This window comes from Marmota flaviventris, chromosome 7 (assembly GCF_047511675.1).
Source record: "Marmota flaviventris isolate mMarFla1 chromosome 7, mMarFla1.hap1, whole genome shotgun sequence".
Lineage (NCBI taxonomy): Eukaryota > Metazoa > Chordata > Mammalia > Rodentia > Sciuridae > Marmota > Marmota flaviventris.
Window position 1 is genome coordinate 60,172,481 of NC_092504.1, and position 24,279 is coordinate 60,196,759.

Sequence of the window (24,279 nt, forward strand, 5' to 3'; positions counted from 1 at the left end):
ACCTACAGTTTGATGAAAACTCTGAAATAAGCTGGGCATAGTGGTACACACCTATAATCTCAGCTGCTCAGGAGGCTGAGGTGGGAGAATCACAAGTTTGGGTACCACCTAGGCATTTTATTGAGCCTTGTCTCAAAATAAAAAGGGCTAAGAGTGTAGCTCAGTGGTAGAGGTATTGCCTAGCATGCAGGTGGTTCTGGGTTTGCTCCCCAGCACCATGCACATACACAAACACAAAACTATAATACTTCAGATAGCAATTGAAAAAAGCTTTTTAAATTCAGTCTCCATATTTGCAGTCAGAAGCCCAAGAGCCTTAACAACTAAGGGACTTATTATTTGTTAGCCATATCTCATTCATTTTTATATTTGTTTTTCCTGACCCTGTTCTTCCTAAATTCTAGTGACTATCATTTGGATTGCTCTTAACTTCATAATGTCTGGTTAGAGACAAAGTAGAAACAAAACTCTTGACTTCTAGCTCATATATTCAATTTTTTTAAACTTACTTAGAATTTTGTATATGTATGTTGGTGCAATATTATAATTGTAATTATTTATAAAAAAGATTTTTTTATTCTTTAATATTTGAGAGTTATTTGTCAAGAATTCTCTTATTTAAATGAGCACACATCCATTAGGAATTTGAGGTGCCTTTCCTTGAATATCATGTATTTTCCTTTGCAGACATAAAATTGCCTTTTTGTGGTGTGGGGGACTGAATTCAGGGGCTCACACATGATGTACAAGCCCTCTATTGGTGGCCTACATTCCTAGCCCTGATATATACCTATATATCTTTATCTGTATCTATATATTTGTCGAGAGAGCTGCATTATCTATTATTTTCCTTTAACTCTCCATCTATTTTTCTAACGTTTGTCCTCAATTTTTATTTGAGATAGATAAAATGATTTTCTCTACATATTGTTTTTTATTAATTTTATGATTAGGGATTAAGTTTTATTTAATTTATTTATTTATTTATTAAAGAGAGAGAGAATTTCAACATTTTATTTTTTAGTTATCGGCAGACACTACATCCCTGTCTGTATGTGGTGCTGAGGATCGAACCCGGGCCACACGCATACCAGGCGAGCGCGCTACCGCTTGAGCCACATCCCCAGCCCCAAGTTTTATTTTTGTTACAATGTCTGGATTCTTGGTTTTTATGTGTTTTACAGCTTTATTTTCTTTAGTCTCAATAAAACTTATTCAAGGGAAAAAGAAACTAACATGTTTTGAAAATTTAAAATATAGTAGGTTCTATAGAAACTATTTTACCTCCTCAGTCTTTATTTTAAAATCCTGTAATAGTCTATTGTCCTGTTTTATACGGAAACTCTGAATTTATGTAATTTGCACAATCAGTTTCTAAACCCACTTTATCAATCTCAGAACCTCAATGGTTTTTTTCTATTGTATTTCTTCTTCTCTTTGTCAGCAGTTAAACTCAAGTTGTCAGCATCAAACTCAAGAATTTGATGTGTAAAAATAACCACTTTTTCCTTTCTCTCTCATCTTTGTGTTGAAACTTGACAGTTAGTAAAATGATGGAATAAGCCCAATAAGGCCATGGGCATTTTTCTCCAACTGACAGCCAACAGCTTATATGCTTCTGTGGGACTTTTGAAGTATCTTTGCTATTCTTTTGAAGTAGCATCTGAAATTTTTTTCATTAAATATTTGCTATCCCCTTGACTATCATGGATACTTACGGGCTCATAAGTACTTCTTATTTGATTCTGAAATAAGCACAAGTGGGTAATAAGTAGGGAAGTCGAGTTTTTGTAGAATAATAAAGTAGTGGCAAACTATATAAACTAATAACAGAAGCTAAGAAAAATTAAAAGGCAAAGGCAAAGACTATCATGAACTGTCTTGTGCTGGACATGACATTCATGATACATGAGTTTTATCATTCTTTTTTCTGTTGACTTAGAATCAAGTTTTAGGAATTTCGAGGCCAGATATTTAAAAGAATTTGTGCACTTTCTCTACTAGAATGTGGTGGTCTTTCTAGCATGTATATAAGCTTGTATAGCAGCATTCTTGAGAAGATAATTATGTCCAACTCACTTAAGCCACAATGAAAACTATAGTGATTGATAAATATGGGGGGGTTGTGCACTCACACACAGGCGCGTGTATATGTATGTGTGTATATATATATATAAATATGTATACATACATACATACATATTTAGTTCATATATATATATGAACTAAATTAGGGATTGTTAGACCTGGTAAGTCCCTTTGAGATTTGTAACCTTAGAAAAATTACAATACTTCTTTGCCTTTATTTTCCCTATATGTAAAGTGAAGGAGTAGAACTTGTGAAATTCCTGCCATTGATTTTAAAATGTCTAGTAAATATTGTAGTTCACTGAACATTATCCTTTTTTCTCCATAAGGGTGTCTTACTACTACAGGCATTAACAAGAAGCAATGGAGCAATTCAGAAAATTGTTGCTTTTGAAAATGCTTTCGAGAGGCTACTGGACATTATTACAGAGGAGGGGAACAGTGATGGAGGTATAGTATGAAGAGATTATTTGAAGAGATTTCTTTAGTACTCACTAAATTCTTAATTTCTAGGGAATACAGTTTGAGAAATGGGAGCTCATTCTTGATCCTTTTTTATTCTGACATATTGAATGAATATAGATTTCTTTTTCTTTATCCTGTTAGGCTTCTATGATCTATCTTGGTATCTTTCATGATTTCTGGGAAGTCTTAGCTACATCTCTTCAGATAATGCTGGACCACATTTTCCCTGTCTTTCTGAAAGTATAGGTGAAGGTGCAGGTCCTTTTACAGATTTGTTGACAGGAGGTTGAGTTCAAGGCAGACTCTTGATGAGAGCAATGGAGAACATGGTTGAGATTTAATTGAGAAGGTTAGAAATCATTTTTTGAAGGATAGGAGAGCTAGTTGACTACAGTAATTAGGAAGACTCACAGTAGTGGATACAGCCCCATCAAGGTTGTTCACCAGGATTTTAGGGTGGTGTACATGCTTGATTATATGACTCTTCTTCCCGGCAGTATTCAGCTGCCTAGATGCAGATGTAGAAAAAAGTCAAGGGGTTAGTTCTTTTCCAGGAAGGTTTTATGAAGACAGTGAAACAGAATTTAGCATATTACCTATGAAGTGGAAGAAATGAGGATCTATATAATCTAAGCTGGATAAGGAAGAAAGTAAAGACAGAATGGGGTTTCCAAAAAGAAAGGAAGATGTCTGGTTGATAAGTTGAAAGTTTTAGGGGAGCCCTAAAATAGATAAACTGAGAATACTCGAACCAGAAAGATAGGAGGTTTTAGTAAGAGAGTAAGAAATGTCATTGAAGGTGAAGCCACAAAATAAGAGGCAACATTAGTTGGTTATTTTTTACTATAAAGCTATCAAGAATGACAGTACAACTAAGAAAAAGAAAACGTTGAGCAACATGCCAGTGGTATTTTCAATGAACAAAGAGTAGTGACCAGAAATTTGTTAATAACTACAGTGAGGGGTGGTAAGCCAACAATAATAGCAAAAAAGGAAAGATGGTATAGTCAGGTATTCTGAACCTTAAATGAACAGGATTTTTTTTGTAAGAGGGTAGAGGAACTATGATCTCTAAAAAGTATACTGGATTGGGAGGATCAGAGATTTGGCATCCCAACTCTTAGCTGCATACAATTGAGCATGAACTGCCTTTTACTTAAGAGTATTACAGGATAAAGCAGATTTGTAAAAGAAAATTACTACAAGAAGTAATTGAGGGTACAGCTGTATTTGATATTATTGAGACCATGAAAGTTTTTGAAAGAAAATTAAATGTGGTAAAGGGAATGCAATGTTAAAAAATGGTAGAGTATAGATGACCCAACAAATATGTTTTTGGAAATTATTGAAGAAAATGGTATTTTAAGGCAAAGTAGAATTAGCTAGTTGTCATGGTTACCAAGACAAGTTCCAGAGGCTCTTGTAACTGACAGTGGCCATCAAGGCTCTAGTATTTACTACATATACACCTGAAGAAAGGACTGCCCTTTGTAGTGAGGGTTTTGACATACTTTTTTCCTCCAGAGCCATTTAGATTGTCCTAAATGCAGACTTTATTTAATGGAGATGTGTGGTCCTATATAAGAGGTAGATAGAGTGATTCCTCCTTATAAGGTGAGGATCCAGTAATATGAAATAAGGTAGCCACTACTCTGGACAGATCAGGAGTGGTTAAATCGGAGATTCTTAAGAAGTACTTAAAATATATACCTTAAACACTTTATGTTAAATGTAATAAGATAAAAAAATATAAAATATATATAAATGTATGTTATATATAAAAAATATATATTTATGTATTAATCTTAGGACTAGGACTTTTTTCTGAATATGAGTCTGCTAATTAGTTTTCATCGTTTACATCACACCTATATTTTATCATGTAGGATTTGTATTTGGTTTTTTTTAAAAGTGGAATACAGAATTTTTCCATTTTTACAGTTTTTTTCCTTGTCTTTCAGAATCATTATCTATACTTAACCAAGGAGATGTTTTTAATGACTTCCTTTCATTGAGCTTTGCCAAATACTTAAATTTAGTTTTCATAAAAATACCTGTTTTCACATTTATATTTTGGCAGTTTACATAATATTTAATTAATAACCAGTGTAAATATCATTGTAAATTCATGAACAAAAACAATTAACTCTTAGGTAAAATGCCAAAAGCATGATCCTTGAATGAAAAAAATTGACTAATGGGATTTTATTAAAATTGAAAACTTGTGCTCTGCAAAAGACACTGTTGACAGAATAGAAAGAAAGGCCATGAACTGGGATGCATATCCAAAATATACCAAGAATTTAAAAAACTTAACAATAAGAAAACAAGACAGTGTAAAAATGGGTAAAAGATTTGAATGACTTCACACAAAAGAAGATAGCAAGTAAGCATGTGAATAGATGCTCAACATCATACGCATGAGGGAACTACAAATTAAAACCATAAGATCACTACACACCTGTGAAAATCCAAGACACTGACAACATCAAATGCTGGTGAGGATGTGGACAAATAGAAACTCATTGCTAGTTGGAATGCGAAATGGTACAACCACTTTGAAAGATTATCAGTTTCTTAAAAAGCTAAACATAGCCAGGAGCAGTGGCACATACCTATAGTCCCACCTACTTGAGAGAATGAGACAGGAGGATGGCAAATTCCAGACCAGCCTGGGCAACTTAGTGAGACACTGTCACAAAATAAAATATTAAAAGACTGAAGTAGGAGAATTGAACATTCAAGGCCAGCCTCAATGATTTAGCAAGCCCAACTCAAAATAAATAAATAAGAAAGTCTAGGAATGTAACTCTGTGGTAAAGTAACCCTGGATTTAATCCCCATTACAAATATATAAATACACATGTATTTTACACTATATAATATATAAATGTTTATTATTTATATATGTGTAAATATACTTGCATAATTAACATTTTGGTGTTCTGTAGTTATGTACCACACTAATACAAAATGTTAATAATAGGAGAAATTAGGGACTGTGGTTGTGGCTCAAGTGGTAGCGCACTCACCTGGCATGCATGTGGCCTGGGTTCGATCCTCAGCACCACATACAAACAAAGATGTTGCGTCTGCCGAAAACTAAAAAATAAATATTAAAATTCTCTCTCTCTCTCTTTAAAAAATAATAATAAAAATAGAAATTAGAAAGCGGAGAGCATATGGAAACTTTATTATCACTCAGTTTTTCTGTAAAACATTTTAAAAGTATGTTTTAAGAAGTAATTGATGTTGTAAACTAGTAGGAGCAAAAGTGTGGGTATAAATAGAGGAACCTACCAGTTGTGAGCATCTGGCATCAGTCAGTATGCTTTACGGAGAAAATGGGAATCATTGGTTAATCTGGCATTTGGTAAAGTTGGGATCAGTTGGAAAGTTTTCACTGTGATGATAGGTTAAACTGTAGTGTAGATGAAACTGTCCTGAGAGAGAGAGTAGTATGTTGTAAAGCAGAGAAGTGGGAAAAGGATCAAACAATGAAGGATGGAAACCATGAAAAACAGAAAGTCGGGGGCTGGGGATGTGGCTCAAGCGGTAGCGCGCTTGCCTGGCAGGCGTGTGGCCCGGGTTCGATCCTTAGCACCACATACAAAACAAAGATGTTGTGTCCGCTGAAAACTAAAAAATAAATATTAAAAAATTCTCTCTCTCTCTCTAAAAAAAAAAAAAAACAGAAAGTCTGAGGAATAACCAGAAAGCTATTGGGAAATCAGGTGAAAGTAGTGTTTTAGAAACCAAGAGAAAAGGAGGTTTTAAAGAAGAGACACAGAGACAATAATGTTAAATGCTTCTTAGAGATTAAATAAGGTATGATTGATTCATTTAATAAATATTTAATACCTGATGTCTTATCTCTACCAACAATAAAGAAGTAAGTAGGGCATTCACAAATTTCTGTGTTTGTGAATTATAATCTAGTGGAGAAGACAGACATGTAATAATGAGAACAAGCTACTGTAAGAGGATGTAACTGGTGATGCTAACCTGATCCTTGAGTCTTGGTGTTTAACCCTAGATTTGAATAAGAAGTATGAGTTAATGTGGTAAGTGGATGGTTGGACATAGAAATGAAAACACTATTATGAGATTTGAGAAAGAGCACATGGATTGTGGCCTGTGGCCATCAAGAGAGAGGGTGTGTGCCTTCCCATACTGAGGAGATTCTAAGCATGGAGATTTACCTTTTTGAAAATGTTTGGAGATTGAACTTTCCTTCAGATGTTATCAGCCTTAACACTTCCATTTCACATTTTCTCCCCAGGTATAGTAGTTGAAGATTGTTTGATTCTGCTCCAAAACTTGTTAAAAAACAACAATTCCAATCAAAATTTTTTTAAAGAAGGCTCATATATTCAGCGCATGAAACCTTGGTTTGAAGTTGGAGATGAAAATTCTGGCTGGTCTGCACAGAAAGTGACCAATCTACATCTAATGCTACAGGTATATTGTCCTTAGACATAAATGTGATATTAAGTTTTGTAAGAGATTATTTCAAAGAAAAGGAGATTACTTGCATTTGGTAGATCCAAGGTATTCAGTTGGTTTCAGGTGGGCTTTAAAACTTTTTAATATGGAAAATTTGCAGTTATATTCAGAGCCAGAAATCCCTTCCCCCAATCCAACCATTATTCAACTTTGATAATTAATTAACATCCCACATTTTTTTTTTTTGTTCCTCTTTTGTTCTTCTCTTGCCCTGCTGCATTATTTTAAAGCAAATACAGACACAGTTTCCTGATAGGTTTTACATTAGGAAATAATAGGTTCAATTTTGTTTTTCTGAATTTTTAAAATATGCTTTCTTTAATTAGGGCTCTAATATAATAAATTTTAATATTCAGAATATTAACTTCCTGTACATTAATTCAATAAATATCCAGAGCCAAGCACTGGATGCTAAGATGTGAATAATTATATCCGCCTAAAGATTGATTATAAGTTAATTTTAAGATTAATAAAAATTAAATTGACAAATCACCTGTCATTTTATTTAAGCTTCATGGTAAATGCTTAGGATGAATGTAAAAGTGAGGACAATAGGATCCCAAATGATTTCTATAGTGAAGAAAGTTTTCAAGTTCTTAGATTTATTTACTTACTCCTTTTTTGAATCCCCTTCTCCAAATCCTTAAATTTGTGCCAGCCTCCTAATTTATGTTCTCCTCTAGTGATTCTTATGGGTCTTTGAATGTCTCTGAATTATGTCAGTATCTTGGAAGTTATACACCTCAAAATGAGATTGTACACTTCCTTGTAGTGAGAGTTTGAATATCATTCCATGTCCTCAGAGTTGCCTGCGTATCACTGATTGATAATCAGGGTGACTATATACCCCCGTTTACCAGGACAGGATTCTTTTTTGTAATTACTAATAATGCCCTCTTTCACTTCAAAAGTGTCCTAGTTTTGATTATAAATTATCTCATTACCCCATTTAGAATATGTCTAAAAACTGTTACAAAAGTGTTGTAACAGAAAACATGGTCAAAATGTCAATTACATTTATACTCCTGACTTCATCATTTCTGTCTTCACATGTCAGTATTACATGTGTCAAGAATTTATTATTTTTATGTTTTATAAAGAGGGTCACTTTATAGTCTTTGTTAAATACTGCTTTCTTAAGAAGAATATTCAAAGAAATTTTCATAATGTAAGCCAGGCACACATCTGAAATCTCAGCTACAAAGGAGGTGAAGGCAGAAGGATCACAAATTCAAGGGCAGCCTCAGCAACTCAGCAGGAGCTTGTCCTAAGGTGGTGGTGGAGGGGGTGGAATTAAAAAGGTCAGGGTAAGTAGCTTAATGGTAGAATGCCACTAGGTTTAATCCCCAGTACTACAAAAATGAGATCAGAGTGAGTGAAGGGATCTGATGATATGTATGCAAAAACATTTCCTGACCAACAGTAAGAATTTAATTTCTCACTGTGGGAGGGGCCTGCTCCTGTTTTATGATTTTAGTGCTATGTAAAGAATTATTTTGAAGAAAGTTTAATAAAGTACTGTTTTACCAAAAGTTTTTGAATGAAGAGTGCATCATTAAATAGAAAAAATACAGTATTCTAGTTATATAATGAGTTGGTTGTTTTTCTAGGGGTTTGTTTGTTTGATTGATTGTTTTCAAAAAAGTGAATAAGCTAGGTCAGGTGCAGTGGTGTGCGTCTTTAGTGCCAGTACTTGGGAGGCTAACATGAAGGATCACTTGAGACCAGGGGTATAAGACCTGTCTGGGCAATGTAGTCTCAAAAAAAAAAAAAAAAAAAGTGTGAATAAGCTAACTGTGCCTACCCTACTACAACTTTCCTCTCTATCAGTGCAGACTATAAACTTCTGAGCAGAGGAACTGAGATTACTTTATTTTAATAAGTTCTTCACCTCAAAGATTGAGTAGTTGATTCATTCATGACTTCACAGGCCACAGGTTATTTTGTTAGAGTATTCTTTCTAAGTAGCTTTATTTGGAGTTGCTTATGTTTCAAGCTGTTGTACACAAAATGAAAATGCATAATTGTTCTCCTGTTTGGATATATACATCCTAATTGAAATTATTCAACATCAAAGTTATAATCATGATGATTTAATTCTAAGCCATTGAAAAACAAAATTGAGCTACTTTGGAACTTTATTTTCTTTTTTAAGAGACTAAGTCTCACTTTGTTTTCTAGGCTAGCTTTGAACTCTTGGAATGCAGGTATACTTGGGGGCTTTTATTCAGATAAAAATTTGGGAAAGCACCTTTTGAAAAAAAATTAGTTATTAATCCATATGTTAAATTAAAATCTGTCTTGACCAAACTTCTACAGTTTTTCCCTAGTCTTATTTTCAGAAATAAAGGGAATCTGTTCCTTGTGACAATAATTTACATATTTGAATGTTATTAGGTCTTCCTTTATCTTATTATCATCAAGTATTCCTTTTTTCAGCCATCGTCCTCTGCCATCTTGGAAGTTGATAATTACTTTTCTTTATTTGTATCATCAATAAAGATACTCAGCTGCTATTAGATACTAAATAGCAGCTTTAGATACTAAAGAATTATTGTTAATTTTCTTAGGTGCAGTAATGGCATGATTATGTTTTTGAAGAATTGTATTTTAAAAAATCTTTATCGATTGGAAATGCACTCAGAAATATTTAGGCAGGAAATAACATTGCCTGGTACTTGCTTTACTCAGAAAGAAGTAGTAATAGTAATAGTAATAATAAGGGTGGGAGAGAAATAAATAAAGGGGGAAAAACCCAGAAGCCTGATTAGAAAAGTCCAAGGACAGGAACCACCACCACCTACAGTGTTTTATTGGTGGTGGTGGTGATGGTGGTTTTTTGTTTTTTGTTTTTTTAATCTATTAAACATCAATTTACTAATCAACCCTCTTTGAGAATGGTAATCCACATGTGGAAATTTCTAGATAATCAATTTGTTCATTACTGATTTAACGAGTAGTTGAAGTTTTTCCCAAGTTCTAGTGCTATCTGGTTACTTTTTTTAAAAATATTTTTTAGTTATTAATGGACCTTTATTGTATTTATTATATGCGGTGCTGAGAATCGAACCCAGTGCTTCACACTTGCTATTGTTAGTAGTAAATACCACTCTAAGGATAAATCCTATCATGAAATTGCACTTAACATTTTAATCTCTTGTTCTAGTATAGATTAGATACATTCCCATTAGAGTTTTTTTAAATCAAAATTGAGTATTATATTTTACCAAAGCTTTTATGGTTAAAAAATTTTTATTACCATAAATTATTTTCTATAAATGAAAGTAAGACCCTAGCTCTTCTGGTTACCTTTTATTCTCTAGCTTTTCAAACTCACTTTTTATTTTTTTATGTGTACCCCTTCCCCCTACAAAAAATGTCACCTTTCTTAGTGAAGTCACAGTCTATATGATATTCACCATCTGTAGCAATACAATTGTTTTAGTTTACCCTTTTATGTCATTGATTAAGTTCATAACTTCAGTGTGCAGAAGAATAATATGTAACATTTGCTTTTCATTTCATTGTTAACAAAATATTATAAATTTCCTATTTGGTCTCGTTATACCAGATTTTGTGCACACTTATATATGTAACTGGAGTTTTATAATGTAGGATATATGTAAAATTATTTTGAAGATGTACCAATGCCAGAACAGTCATTTGGAGTGACTTTTATCATGTTTCTGAAATTTCATGTTCAGGTTTAGAATAATCATAGACTCATAGGAATTTAATTAGCATTAACAATTAACAAGGCCAACCCCTTGCCTTGTGCACAAATCTTCTGCCATATCTCTAATTGTTAGTTTTAGCCTTTCTTTATATTTTCAGTTTAAGGGGTATCTGTTAAACCTCAGGCCATTGTGTTTTCAGTCCTTCTCTATTATTAGGTAATTTACCTGTACTTTGATAAGGGGTCTGCAATCCTCTAACTTAATCATTTATTCATTACTGAATATGTATTATTACAAATATTGTGCTTATTTGGAATACAAGAATGACCAAGTCAGTTGCTATTCTCTGGGAGTTCACAGTCACCTGAAGGAGACAACCTTAAGCAAATAGCATAATATAATATGTACTGTTAACAGCACTGTTGCCATGGGAACATGAAGGAAAGAGCACCTAGATCTGGCTGAGCAGGTGAGGGGATGCTTCATACAGATTCTCTTGTTCACATAGATCAGATTTGCGTCAAGTCTTTATAAATCTTTAAAAGACCAATTTTGTTTTCTCTTTCTTTTATAGCTTGTGCGGGTACTAGTATCTCCCACCAACCCTCCTGGTGCTACCAGTAGCTGTCAGAAAGCTATGTTCCAGTGTGGGTTACTGCAACAGCTTTGCACTATCTTAATGGCTACTGGAGTCCCTGCTGATATCCTGACTGAGGTAATTGAAACTAAGGCAGAAGCCACTCTGTGGAAGTTGAAATCATGAATCTTAGGAAGAATCAGATATTAGCTGAAGGAAAAATAGTTATTACTACTTTTTAGGTTTACCTGTCTTTATGTTGGATTCCTTACTATCTTAGTAAATAATAATGATGATGGTATCAGTTCCAAAAGGTATACTCATTCCACAAGTTTTATAGCATGATTTATAAAGCTTAAAACTTTTTAACAGATCCATCCAGAATTGTTCTTAATTTTGTTGTACATACTCTGTACCTGTACCTGAGAACAAAGTGACTTAATTTTACTCAATGAGTTGATTCGTAGAATAGCAAATTCTTTTTCCTAGACATAAATTCCTAGATTTCCCTGTACCTCTTCTTCACTTGAATTTCTTAGTCATCTATTTTCTCTTACCCATTAGTTAATTGTCTTATTTTCCTGTTAAAAAAAAAGTAAATGACAAAAAAATTTCTTTTAGCTCTTTCGTATCTGAAAATCATATTCTTCTACCTTCAGAGTTAATTCAATGTTTGATTAAGTATGGAATTCAGAGTTAGAAATGATATTCAACTTCCAGAACATTGTTCTCATGCAACTTGTTAAGAAATCTGTAACTGTGGGGCAAGGTGGCACACGCCTGTAATAACAGCAACTCGGGAGGCTGAGGCTGACGCTGAGACAGGAGGATTGCAAGTTCAAAGCCAGCCTCAGCAACATTGAAGTACTAAGCAACTCAATGAGACCCTTTCTCTAAATAAAATACAAAAAAGGGCTGGAGATGTGGCTCGGTGATTGAGTGCCCCTGAGTTCATCCCTAGTACTCCCCTTCCTCCCAAAAAAGAAATCTCTAACTGTTCTGAGTTCTAAACCTTTTAATAACCTTTTTTTCTGTAGAAATTTTTGAGATATTTTCTTTATTTCTGATTTTTCTGAAATTTAGTGATGATGTGCTCTATTAAGGACCTTCTTCTACTCCCTAATTATTTTTACCACTCATTGGGCTATTTTCAACTGAAGACACATGTCCTTTAGTTCTGAGGAAAATTTTGGAATTCCTTGATAATTTCCTCTTTTTTCTGTTTATCTTCTACAACAGATTAGACTTTCTGGACCTATTTGTCTTTTTTAAAAAATTACTTTTATTCGATAAAAATAGTATATGTCATATATAACATGTTATTTTGAAAAAGAGTTTTGTCCTTTTATTCCATTTTCTCGGAGGTTTTTTTCCAACTTCATCCTTAAATTGAGTTTTTAATTGGTTATATTTTGTTTTTTTAGTTTTTCCTCTGTTGCAATACTGGAAACTGAACTCAGGGCCTCACACATGCTGTGCAAGTGCTCTAACACTGCTCTTCATCCCCAGCCCTTTTTAATTTTTATTTTGAGACAAGGTCCAAGTTGCGCAGGCTGGCCTCATACTTTTTAAATGTGTTCTCTGATTTTATTTTAGAGCATTTTCTCTAGTTTTATAGAAATAGATCTCTTGTCTCTTAGAATATTATTAACTTAGGGGCTTTTTTGCAATTTTAAATGTTGTTGTTTTTTTATGAGAACCCTACACTTACTGTTTTAAAATTTTATGTTGAGAAAATATTACAAGATTATAATGTTATAACTGATATCTGGGGTGTCTGATTTTTGGAGTTTAAAAACAAAAAGCAGCATGTAATATTTTCTTTTTTTGAAAACAGATTTTCTTCCTTGATTTATTTTTTTATATAGTATTTTTTTCTCTTCTTCACAGACCATAAATACTGTATCAGAAGTTATTCGAGGCTGCCAAGTAAACCAAGACTACTTTGCTTCTGTAAACGCACCTTCAAACCCACCAAGGTAGAAAATGGGAAATGACTGAGATTCCTTTGAGGAAATAAAAGCTTACTATATCTCATGTATACATATTACTCCATTGTAAAAAATTGAATTCGATGTTTTAAAACTAGAAATTATCTGACAAGTAAATATACTGGTATTGGGCATAGTGGAACATACCTATAACACAGTTGCTCAGGAAGCTGAGGCAGAAAAATCATAATTTTGATTCAGTTTCTGCAACTTAGCAAGACCTGTTCTCAATATAAAAAAAGATAGGGGATATAGCTCAGTAGTAGAACACACCCAGATTCAGTCCCTAATACTGCCAAGAAAAAAGGTAAATATATTGGTATTTTAAGAGTGAGAGGTCTTTTTCTATAGTCCCAGCTACTTGGGAAACTTCTAAGGCAAGAGAATCACAAGTTCAAGACCAGCCTCAGCAACATAGCAGAACCCTGTCTCAAACTAAAAAAATTTAAAAGGGCTGGGCATGAAGCTCAGTGGTAAAGCACCCCTGGGTTTAATCTATAGTACAAAAAAAATGAGTGTGTGGTCTTTGGAACTTAAATATTTAGGCTCATGTATAATCACCCTTGCACTTACAGGTATATGCCGTAAGCAAACAAATTATTATTCTCCACTGCAATTTCCTTTTCTGCAAAATGGAGATGGAAATACTTAACTTGCTGGTGTTCTAGTTATAGTTTTTCAATCAAGAAAAATGACTGGTTTTTCATTTGTGTGCTTGGGTCATAATGCTTCATTTTCTTTTTTTCTTTTTAAATGCAACAGACCAGCAATTGTAGTACTTCTCATGTCTATGGTTAATGAAAGGCAGCCATTTGTGTTGCGCTGTGCTGTTCTCTATTGTTTCCAGTGTTTCTTATATAAAAACCAAAAAGGACAAGGAGAAATTGTGTCAACGCTTCTACCTTCCACTATTGATGGTAAATAATTTAGTTATAATTTCTATTTTTAAAAGCAAATAATTGTCTTTCAAGCTTTTATAATTGAATTTTCATTTGTGCTTGAGCCTAAAATACTTATTTTTATATATGCTTAAAAAATAAATTGAATTCTTAAGCCTAAATTAGTTAAATGTAGAGAACAGTGTTTATGAAGTCAGACTAGAGTTTACATTATAGAGTTTTCTCTTCTCTTGCTTTTTTAAATTATGAGAGGATAATACTGTCTTTATGTGAGAATAATACTTACCCATTAGAAATATTGAGAGGCCAGGTACCATGGCATACACTTGTAATCCCAGCTGCTCAAGAGGTCGAGGAGGGAGGATTGGCAAGTTCAAGGCCAGCCTTAGCAACTCAGGGAGGCCTTAAGCAACTTGAGTGAGACCATGTCTAAAAAGCATAAAATGGGCTGAGGATATAGCTTAGTGGTACAGCACCACTGGGTTCAGTCCTTAGTACAGGAAGGAAGGATGGAAGGTTGGGTGAGAGAATTAATGCAATTATCTATGTAAAACACATATTCCAATATCTGGCATAATAGATGCTAATAAACAGAAACTATTGTTAGTAGTAAATACCACTCTAAGGATACATCCTACCATGAAATTGCACTTAACATTTTAATCTCTTGTTCTAGTATAGATTAGATCCATTCCCTATGGGTTCTTTAAATATTTCAATTTCTCTGGGGTGAATTCTTTTAATATTTACCTTCGTTAACTTTAAGAGTAATTTGGCATAGGCTATTGGAAACATAAGTAAATCTCATTTTAATTACATAAACTATAGAGTTTTTTTAAATCAAAATTTAGTATTATATTTTACCAAAAGCTTTTATGGTTAAAAAATTTTTATTACCATAAATTATTTTCTATAAATGAAAGTAAGACTCTGGACTTAATAGAATAAAGAAATGTGGCATTTCTTCAGAATTTATTTTAGAGATATTGTTTTCAGTTAAAGTAATAATTTTATGAACTATTGCCATTATCAGTTGGTTGCCTAAGGTGTTCTGATATTTCTGTTATGCTTCTTTTCCTCCAAGATACCTTTCTCTCGTTATTCATTTTGTTGGCTTTTTTTGGTTTTTTTTTGGTACTAGGGATTCAACCCAGAGGTACTTTACCCCTGAGCCACATTTCCAGCCCTTTTTATTTTTTCATTTTGACACAGGGTCTCGTTCAGTTGCTTAGGCCCTCGCATAGTTGCTGAGGCTGGTCTCAAACTTGCAGTCCTCCTGCCTCAGCCTCCCGATTCACAGGGATTACAGTGGTGTGTCACCATGCCCAGCTCATTCATTTTATTTTGAAAAGCAGGCTTTTCTCATTTTGAAAATGTGACTGAATACTTCCGGTTAACAATGTAGCATTTAGTAGAATTTCATACTTTGTGTGTGTGTGTGTGTGTGTGTGTGTGTGTGTGTGTGTGTATAAAATGATTTAAAATTTTTGTTGTAAATTTTGGTTTATTTCCACACATAATAATAATATATTATTATTTCCACAAATAATCTATTATTTTTATCTGCCTGCCATCTTTGTAGCAACAGGGAATTCAGTCTCAGCTGGACAGTTATTATGTGGAGGTTTGTTTTCTACTGATTCACTTTCAAACTGGTGTGCTGCTGTGGCTCTTGCCCATGCTTTACAAGAAAATGCTACTCAGAAAGAACAGCTGCTCAGGGTTCAACTTGCTACGAGTATTGGCAACCCTCCTGTTTCCTTACTGCAACAGTGCACCAACATCCTTTCACAGGTAAAACATTGTAAGTTTGAGCTGTATGTTTTGATGTCAGTGATAAAACAATTTAAGGATGTCCTTGGAAGATGCACATGAAAAAAAAAGTACTTTCCTACTTTTTATTTCATTGTAACCAGAAGCAGTTTTGTGGAGAGGAAGCAATAAATATTTTTATATGACTAGTTTTACCAAATAGATAAGATCTGTTTCATGGTGAAAGCACAGTTTGGGGCAGAAAGGTGGTTTTTGGCTTTTGTTTTCTTTTTGAAGTATTTACAGTGTTCTTAAATGTCATTTTCTCTTTCTGCTCAGTATCTGAATTCAGATCAGTTTATGAGAGAAGAATAAAGCAGTTCATAGCTATGTTCTGTCCCCTTTCTTTCCTCAAAGCAATTGATCATGCAGAAGTAAAACCCGTTGCATTCATAGTTATTCAGTATACCCCTTCTGTGTTTGTGGGTTCTAAAGATCTTCATGTCCCCAACACGTAATTATCCTAAAAAGATGTAGAAAAACAAACATATTTGCATTCCTTTAGATTCTTAATGAGAATAACAAGCTTTGTTGAAATATGGATGGTAGGACATTTAAAAATATCATTTACTTAATAATTTTTCCACATGTACTAGCCTTGCTTTTCAATAGTTCAAGTTCATGCTTCAGCAGAACTGTAGTCATTAACATTCAGAGTCACTCATGGAAAGTTAAAATGTGAATCAGTCTAAAAGTGCTCTGTCCACTTTCTCTAGTAGTAGAATTAACCTCCCCATTCTCCTGTGTTAATGTGCTGTATTCTTCCTTAGTTTTTCATTTTGCCACACATTGAATTTTTCCTTATTTTGAGCTTTTTGAATTTTATTTATTTATTTGTGTATTAATTTATTTATTGGTAATAGAGATTGAACCACTCTTGCATACTGAGCCCACACTCTGCCACTGAGCTTCACTCCTAGACCATAACCCTTGTTTTGACCTTTTAAAGAAACATGAATGTCATCTACTGAAGTTGGAAGTGAAAGCTTAAAAATTAACTTGTAGAAAAAAAAGTGTCAATGTTTACATTGGTTTACTTCAATGGACTACTTATTACTTATCTCTTAACGATTTAAAAAAAAAAAACACCAAAATTTTCATATCTTTACTTAATTAATACTTGACATTTTTATGTTTGTTGAAACAGCTTTCTTAAGCTGAATAGTAATCTGATTGTCATTATCCACAAACATGTTTCCATATTATAATTATAATAAATGTATAATGAGAAATCATAAAGATTTCTCAAATGTCTTCCTCACTCTAAGTAATCACAGTGCTATAAAATCAACCTTTATCCTTTAAACATGTATCATCTTTATACAAGAAAAGATTATAACTGTCCTGTTCCAAATTACTGGCTTGAATTTACAGAGACCAAAAAAGTAGTTGAGGGCTTTTTCTAGATTTATATTTTTCCAAAGTAGTAATATTTATGAGTAATTTTTAATGTATAATTTGCAGGGTGATAAGATCGACAGACGGGTATGTATCATGATTAAGCTTAGGCATTGTCCTCTTACAGCAAGGCTTTTCCTTTGTCTTGGGTTTTGCTGATTGGTTTTTTTAACTGCTTGTTTGAAGTTATATTCTACTCACACTTTTATGTGTCAGCAAGTTTATCTCTGTCACAGGTGGCTTTCCAATTTTCTCCATGGGATATTGTAGTGGTGTACTAAGAACTATGGGAATGAGAATCTAATGCTGTGTCCTGGTGCTTCCTCCGGTGATGCTTGCACTTTCTGGAATTCTCTTGGCTTTGGTTTTTTTGTGTTTTCCCCACAAGCTTGCTTCTTTATTTCCCCTGAAACTGTTTCAAAGGAAGCAAAATTTATGGTTAAGCATTTTGTCTTAATCAGTGTATGTTTGACTTTTCTGTTACTTAGATTATTTAAAATATACAGTAGTAAAATTTTTATAAATTGAATGACTTTAAATTAAATACTATGGATTGTTCTGGACATAATCCATATGCTACAACTACCATTGGGCGTTAGTTTTTGATGTGTTGGGGGAGAGTGTTATTTGTGTTGGTTTGATTTTCTTTTGAGTGGCAAAAAATAAATGTACCTTACTTAATATCCATGTTTAGGCATATTTCAGTTGTACAATGTGGATAGTAATGATGAATGTTAAGAAGTGTATCTTTCTGCATAAGCATGATAACATGTAGTTTTAATAACTCTGTCTCATTCACTCACATATACACATATTTGGCCCATTTCTTCTACATGCAGTTTTGGTTTTTGTTTGTTTGGTGGTGCTAGTGCTCAAATCCAAGGGCCTCGTGCATGCTAAGCAAGCATTCTACCACAGAGCTATACTCCCAGGCTCAGAATTTTTGATATTAGGAAAATGTTTTATGAGTAAACATGTCAGTCATTTAAAAGGGAATTTGGGGGGAATATTGATTTACACAGTAAAATACACAGACCATACATGTTCAGTCTGATGATTTTTGATATTTGAGTGTACCTTTGTAATTACCAACTATATAAGATGGAAAACATTTTCATAATCCAAGAAAAAAGTTTTAGTATTTCCCTTCCTTACTAATTCTCTCTTCCAAGAGGCTACCACTAGAAAACGAATCTGATCATAATATGCTAGAACCTCATTTTAATTCTTGGAACACTGAAAGTTTAAAATACTAGCTTTTTATATTTTTATAAACAATACAAATATATTACATTCAAAATGTACCTACTAGGGATGAGAAGAATTTTTACTTAGAAAATGTAATGGGAAAAACATAATAGCTTATTAGTTAAAGATTAGATGATTGAGCTTCAAATATTGTATTTGTAGTTTTCTTTCATTCTGTATCGTCATGATTTCTCATGACCAAACTCTCATATTACTCTGAAATTATAGTTTTGCCCTCCAATTGTTTTTCCAGATCTCCTCAGTGGTTCACACACTGGTGGCTCTGAGAAGAGGAGTATAATTTTTTTTTGTATCTAATATTCTCTGCTCGTTTTATATTAGATTAATATTTGTCTTTGATTTGATTTACATGTGTTTTTTGCTGGTATATCATTTGTCTTTAGATCTTAATGTTTTTGTTTCAATTTTTTTTCTCAGACTTTTCTTTTATGGCTTCTGCATTTTTAAGTCATATTTAGAAAACCCTTCCCACTTGAAGATTTTAAGAAATTTACCCATATTTTTATTGTAACTTCTGGGTTTTTCTTTTTATTTAATTTTTTGTTCCATTTTTCTCAGCAAATTATGTAAGATATGGATCCACTGGTTTTTTGTTTGTTTGTTTTTTCCTAGATAGCCATCTAGTTGATCCAACTTTTTTAAAATCACTTTGGAGATGGCATCTCACTATGTTGCCCAAGCTGGCCTCAAACTCCAAAGGGTTTAAGCAATCCTCCCACCTCAGCCTCCCATGTAGCTGCGACTACAGGTGCACAGCACTACCCCTGGCTACCTCAACATTTTTAAATTCTATCTGTAACCCACTTAGGGTTATATGGTACTTTTTTAATATACTGACTTCTCTTTTGTGTATGAGCCCATTTCTGGACTTCTCTTTCTTGTCTCTCAGTTATTCTCTGTTCATGATCTATTTATCCCTGCATTATTATTTTGCAATTTTTTCACAGTGTTCCTAATTATTTTCACTTGTTTATTTTTCTACATAATCTTGGGAATCAGATTATTTAGTTCCAGGAAAGAAAAAATCTTCTGGAGCTGGGGGTGTAGCTTTTTGGTAGTGTGCACTTAGCATACACAAGGCCCCCAATTTTTTGGGGGGGAAGGTGATATTTTTGTTTGGAACATTCTTATATATACACAATTCTTCTACATGCATTGTAGATATACTTGATATCTGCAAGTGGTTATCCTAAGTAGTAAACTATTTAAATGTAACCAGGGAGATAAACAAAACATTTAAATTTATAAATTGAGTAGTTGTAAGTTTTCTACAGTATGTAGTTATTAAGAATGACTCAGTTTTTAACTTTCTAGCTTACATGAGTAACATGAAGATGCTTTGTGAGCACAGTAATGACATGAAGGAAAAGGTAAAAATAACACACGGTGTGAAAACTGAACTCATCTTAATGCTTACATGGTAAATCATTTGAAGAAATCCAGTATGAATTTATTCAATTCAATAATAAATATACCTGAAAATAGAAAGACCAAGATATTGACATTAAGGTTCATTAAATTGGAACAGTCTGGGTTGTAGAAAATTTTCAAAACTCAGAGGTTTAGGCTGGGGATATAGCTCAGCCAGTAGAGAGCTTCCCTTTGCATGCACAAAGCCCTGTGTTCAATCCCCAGTATCACAAAATGAAAACAAACAAACAAGAAAACAGTGGTTTATTCCTTGTCTAAATCTTTGGACAATTATATTTTGGATATTTTCTGATAATGCCTCAAAGTAATACATTACTATGCTGATTTTCATTATGTCAAACAAGTTTATTTTTCTTTAAAAAAAAAAGTACAGGTTATAGTAGTACAAATATGGACAGCAGCAATGCTATGAACCAAGAATATTTCACATAGGAGTTGTAAATATGTTATATAGAAATTTAGAAAATTATAATTTGCTGGACATACTAATTTTCAATATTGTTTAACTATACTTGGAAGTAGTGCAGTTAGTGCTTCAGGGCACTTAGCTAAAACCCTTTCCCTCTTGATGATGTTTGTGATTTCTCATTATGGTGGCATGCTGTCACTGAGTTTTGTAGCATTTTTTTTTTCTTGTTTGAGAATATATTCTCTCATAGACTTTGACTAAATGGTCAGTAGATTATTTATTTTTCCCTTAATGTTTTTTTAAAAAGGTAGAGTTTTTCTTTTTATCAAGAACTTGTTTTTTAAATTCTAATTGAAATACCATAAATTTGCATACTTGTCTTGGGATTAGTAGATCTTTTTAAAGCCTCTAGTATCATAATTTTTTTTCTTATAAACCTACTTTTTCTACTAAGAGTATTTTAAATAGCCCAGTATATGCTCATGAACATGAACCAATTCTGATCGTACATTCTAGTGGACATAAGAATGCATTCTTTTATTCAACTTTTAAAATCTGACTTCCCATCACACCTTTTGTATGATGTTAAAATTATTTTTATTCAAATAGACTTTAAGCTTGAAAAAAAATTTTAAAATGGAAAGCTATTTTAACCAATTTATCTATTGCAGGGAAGTAAAATACAGACAAGAGTTGGATTATTAATGTTGCTTTGTACCTGGTTAAGCAACTGTCCCATCGCAGTCACACATTTTCTTCACAATTCAGCCAATGTTCCATTTGTATCCTTTATGTTTTAGTGACATGCATGTAAGTACTTACCTTACATAGTTTTAATTTCTTCTTCTCAATTAGAAATAGCTCTGTTTCCGGGCTGGGGATATAGCTCAGTTGGTTGAGTGCTTCCGTTGCATATGCAAGGCCCTGGGTTTAATCCCCAGCACAAAAAAGAAAGAGAAAGAAATAGCTCTTTTTCCAAATTGTTTGAATTCTCAACAATATTCATATGTTTAAATTATTACAGTTGTAATGATACTGGTTTAAGCTATGTGTCTTTGTGAATACCATTGTTGTTGTTTTTTTTTTTTTTATGCTGGCTTGGATTATATACAGAGTTCCTTGTAAGAAATCTTACATGAAATGTATGTTAAATTCAAATTGCAAACAAACATATTCTAGATACTATGAATCATTAACCTCCTTAACAAAGATTTCAGCTTACTGGACAAATTGCAGAAAATCTTGGAGAAGAGGAGCAGTTGGTTCAAGGGTTATGTGCCCTTCTGTTGGGTATTTCAATTTACTTCAATGACAACTCACTTGAGAGCTATATGAAGTAAGTAAGGGCAGAATGACTCTCTAATGGCATCTGGAGATGATGATACATTTTTTTTTCTGCTGAAGTATAATTACATCAAGCTTTTGTAATCAAGATTTTTTTTTAACATCTCAATATTTATCTCTGTAGAGAGAAACTAAAACAATTAATAGAGAAGAGGATTGGTAAAGAGAATTTCATAGAGAAACTAGGCTTTATTAGCAAACATGAGTTATACTCCAGAGCATCACAGAAACCCCAACCGAACTTCCCCAGTCCAGAATACATGATATTTGATCATGAGTTTACAAAGCTGGTGAAAGAACTTGAAGGTAAGATGAGAAAATTTATACTAATATTTATTAAAAAGTAATTATGTTTGCATATTCTGGATACATGCCAATTTTGTAAGTCTACAAGTAGGATTTTTTATTTTTCCCTAGTGCTCGATCTAAAGCCTATTTAAAGACTTGGATTTCTCCTATGATTGCAAAGTTTTTTTCTCTTGTGGAGCTAGGCCATCTGTTTCTGCTGATTAAGTCTTAATAAAATAGTATTTAAAATGTTTAAAACAGTTGGGCACAGTGGCATATGCCTCTAACCCCAGCAACTTGAGAGACAAGAAGATCACAAGCTAGCCTCAACAGTTTAGCAAGGCCCTAAGCAACTTAGTGAGATCCTGTCTCAAAATAAAAAAATACAAAGGGCTTGGAATGTGGCTCAGTAGTAAAATGTCCCAGGGTTCAATCCCCAGTACCAAAATAAAGAAATAAAATGTTTAAAATCGCTGGGAGTGTGGCTCAGTGGCAAGGAGTGTTTAGCAAGTGTAAGATCATAGGTTTCATTCCTAGCACCATAAAAATAAACAAAAAAAGTTTAAAACAAATTTTAAGTAAGCTTTCTTTTATAGGTGTTATTACTAAAGCTATTTATAAGTCAAGTGAAGAAGATAAGAAAGAAGAGGAGGTAAAGAAAACTTTAGAACAGCATGACAGTATTGTGACTCACTACAAAAATATGATTCGTGAGCAAGTAAGTACTAAGGAATTGTATTCTCATTACTTATTATTCTCTTATATCTTATTATTATTAGGTACTTTCTACTTTAGGGGGAAGAATTTACGGGGATTTCAAATGAAAGAGAAGTTAGAAAGTAAAATTCATTATTTTTAAAAGCATCTGAGTATTCAGTAAATTCAGCACCTGATATGTGCTAAACATTGGGCAGGATATTGTGGGTAAAAACATGATTCAGCATATTCCCACACTAATCCCAGGAGGAGACAAATCTATAAGTAAATAATTGTAGTGAACATATTATAGCATATGAAGTCCAGTAATAGAGATGATCAAAGGTATGGCAGCACTGAGAGGTATCTGACTTAGCTAGGTAGGAGCAGAAGCCTATAGAATCAGAAGCTGAGTCCTAGAGGGATGCTTAATAATAAGCCATGGGAAAAGAGAGATAAAGAAGAGAGGTGAGGATGACAATGTAAGTTTAACTGCAGTGCCCTTGGTGTGCACATAGAACACTCTACTAGCTGTGTAAAGAAGAAATTTTGAGAGGTAAGGATAGATAGAAGGAGGGAGCCCAAGAAGCAAGTTATTGTGGTAGATTAGGTAGAGTAGGAAATAGAGTACTGGTGGTAACTATTATGGTGCCAGTGACTACCCTTTTTTGTTTACTGTGTTCTATGAGCTCATTCAGCGTGTTTTAAACACTGTTGAATTTGGCCAGAAGCTGTGGCACATGCCTATAATCCTAGTAGCCGAGAGGCTGAGGTAGGAAGATCGCAAGTTCAAATCTAGCCTCAGCAACTTAGCAAGACCCTGTCTCAAAAAATAAAAATGGAGGGGATGTGGCTCAGTGATTAAGTGCCCCTGGGTTCTATCCTTGGTACAAAAAAAAAAAAAAACAAAAAACTGTTTAATTAAATTTGCACAACACCCCTAGGAAGTAGTTTTTATCTTTAGGATAAATGAGACAGGGAATTTCAGTGTGCCCTAGGTATCTTAGTTACTGGTTGAACAGAATTCAAATATATGTATGTTAGTGAAACATACTATGTGGTATGAAGAGAATAGACTTGAGAAATGTGGAAGCTAAAGAACAAAAATTAAGCAGGATGTGGTAAAATTTGGAGGCAGATGTGAAGATGCCAAGAGGGTCAAATGTGATCCTTAAATTTTTATCTTGGACAACTGAATAGATGATACAGAGTGAGTTAGTATAAGAGAAGAAACTGATGTATTTGGGTAATGATGAATTAAGTTGAAACTACATTTTCAGAATCATCAGATGACATTTTCAAGATACTAATAAACTTCTACTTCTTAGATTATATTGAGCACTTTAAACCTTTTCCTTTATAATGTGTTTCTTGATTTTTATTTTTATTTAATTTCTTATCATGGAATATACCTTGACAGGAATTCTAG

The 24,279-nt window shown here is 33.3% G+C and overlaps 1 protein-coding gene across 2 annotated transcripts in view; it reads left to right on the plus strand.

The window, feature by feature from the left end:
* The window catches only part of Uso1 (USO1 vesicle transport factor), a 75,013-nt gene that overhangs the window by 40,446 nt on the left and 10,288 nt on the right, over positions 1–24,279 (plus strand). Inside the window, exons 8-18 of one of the 2 annotated variants that reach the window (XM_027939840.3) lie at positions 2,418–2,538; positions 6,836–7,014; positions 11,311–11,451; positions 13,204–13,292; positions 14,067–14,221; positions 15,786–15,997; positions 17,480–17,500; positions 21,194–21,304; positions 21,740–21,858; positions 21,991–22,172; positions 22,751–22,872. In XM_027939840.3, coding sequence (XP_027795641.1) covers positions 2,418–2,538; positions 6,836–7,014; positions 11,311–11,451; positions 13,204–13,292; positions 14,067–14,221; positions 15,786–15,997; positions 17,480–17,500; positions 21,194–21,304; positions 21,740–21,858; positions 21,991–22,172; positions 22,751–22,872 — 1,452 coding nt within the window. The remainder of the gene's footprint in view (positions 1–2,417; positions 2,539–6,835; positions 7,015–11,310; positions 11,452–13,203; positions 13,293–14,066; positions 14,222–15,785; positions 15,998–17,479; positions 17,501–21,193; positions 21,305–21,739; positions 21,859–21,990; positions 22,173–22,750; positions 22,873–24,279) is intronic. The other variant, XM_027939841.3, reaches the window with a different exon arrangement.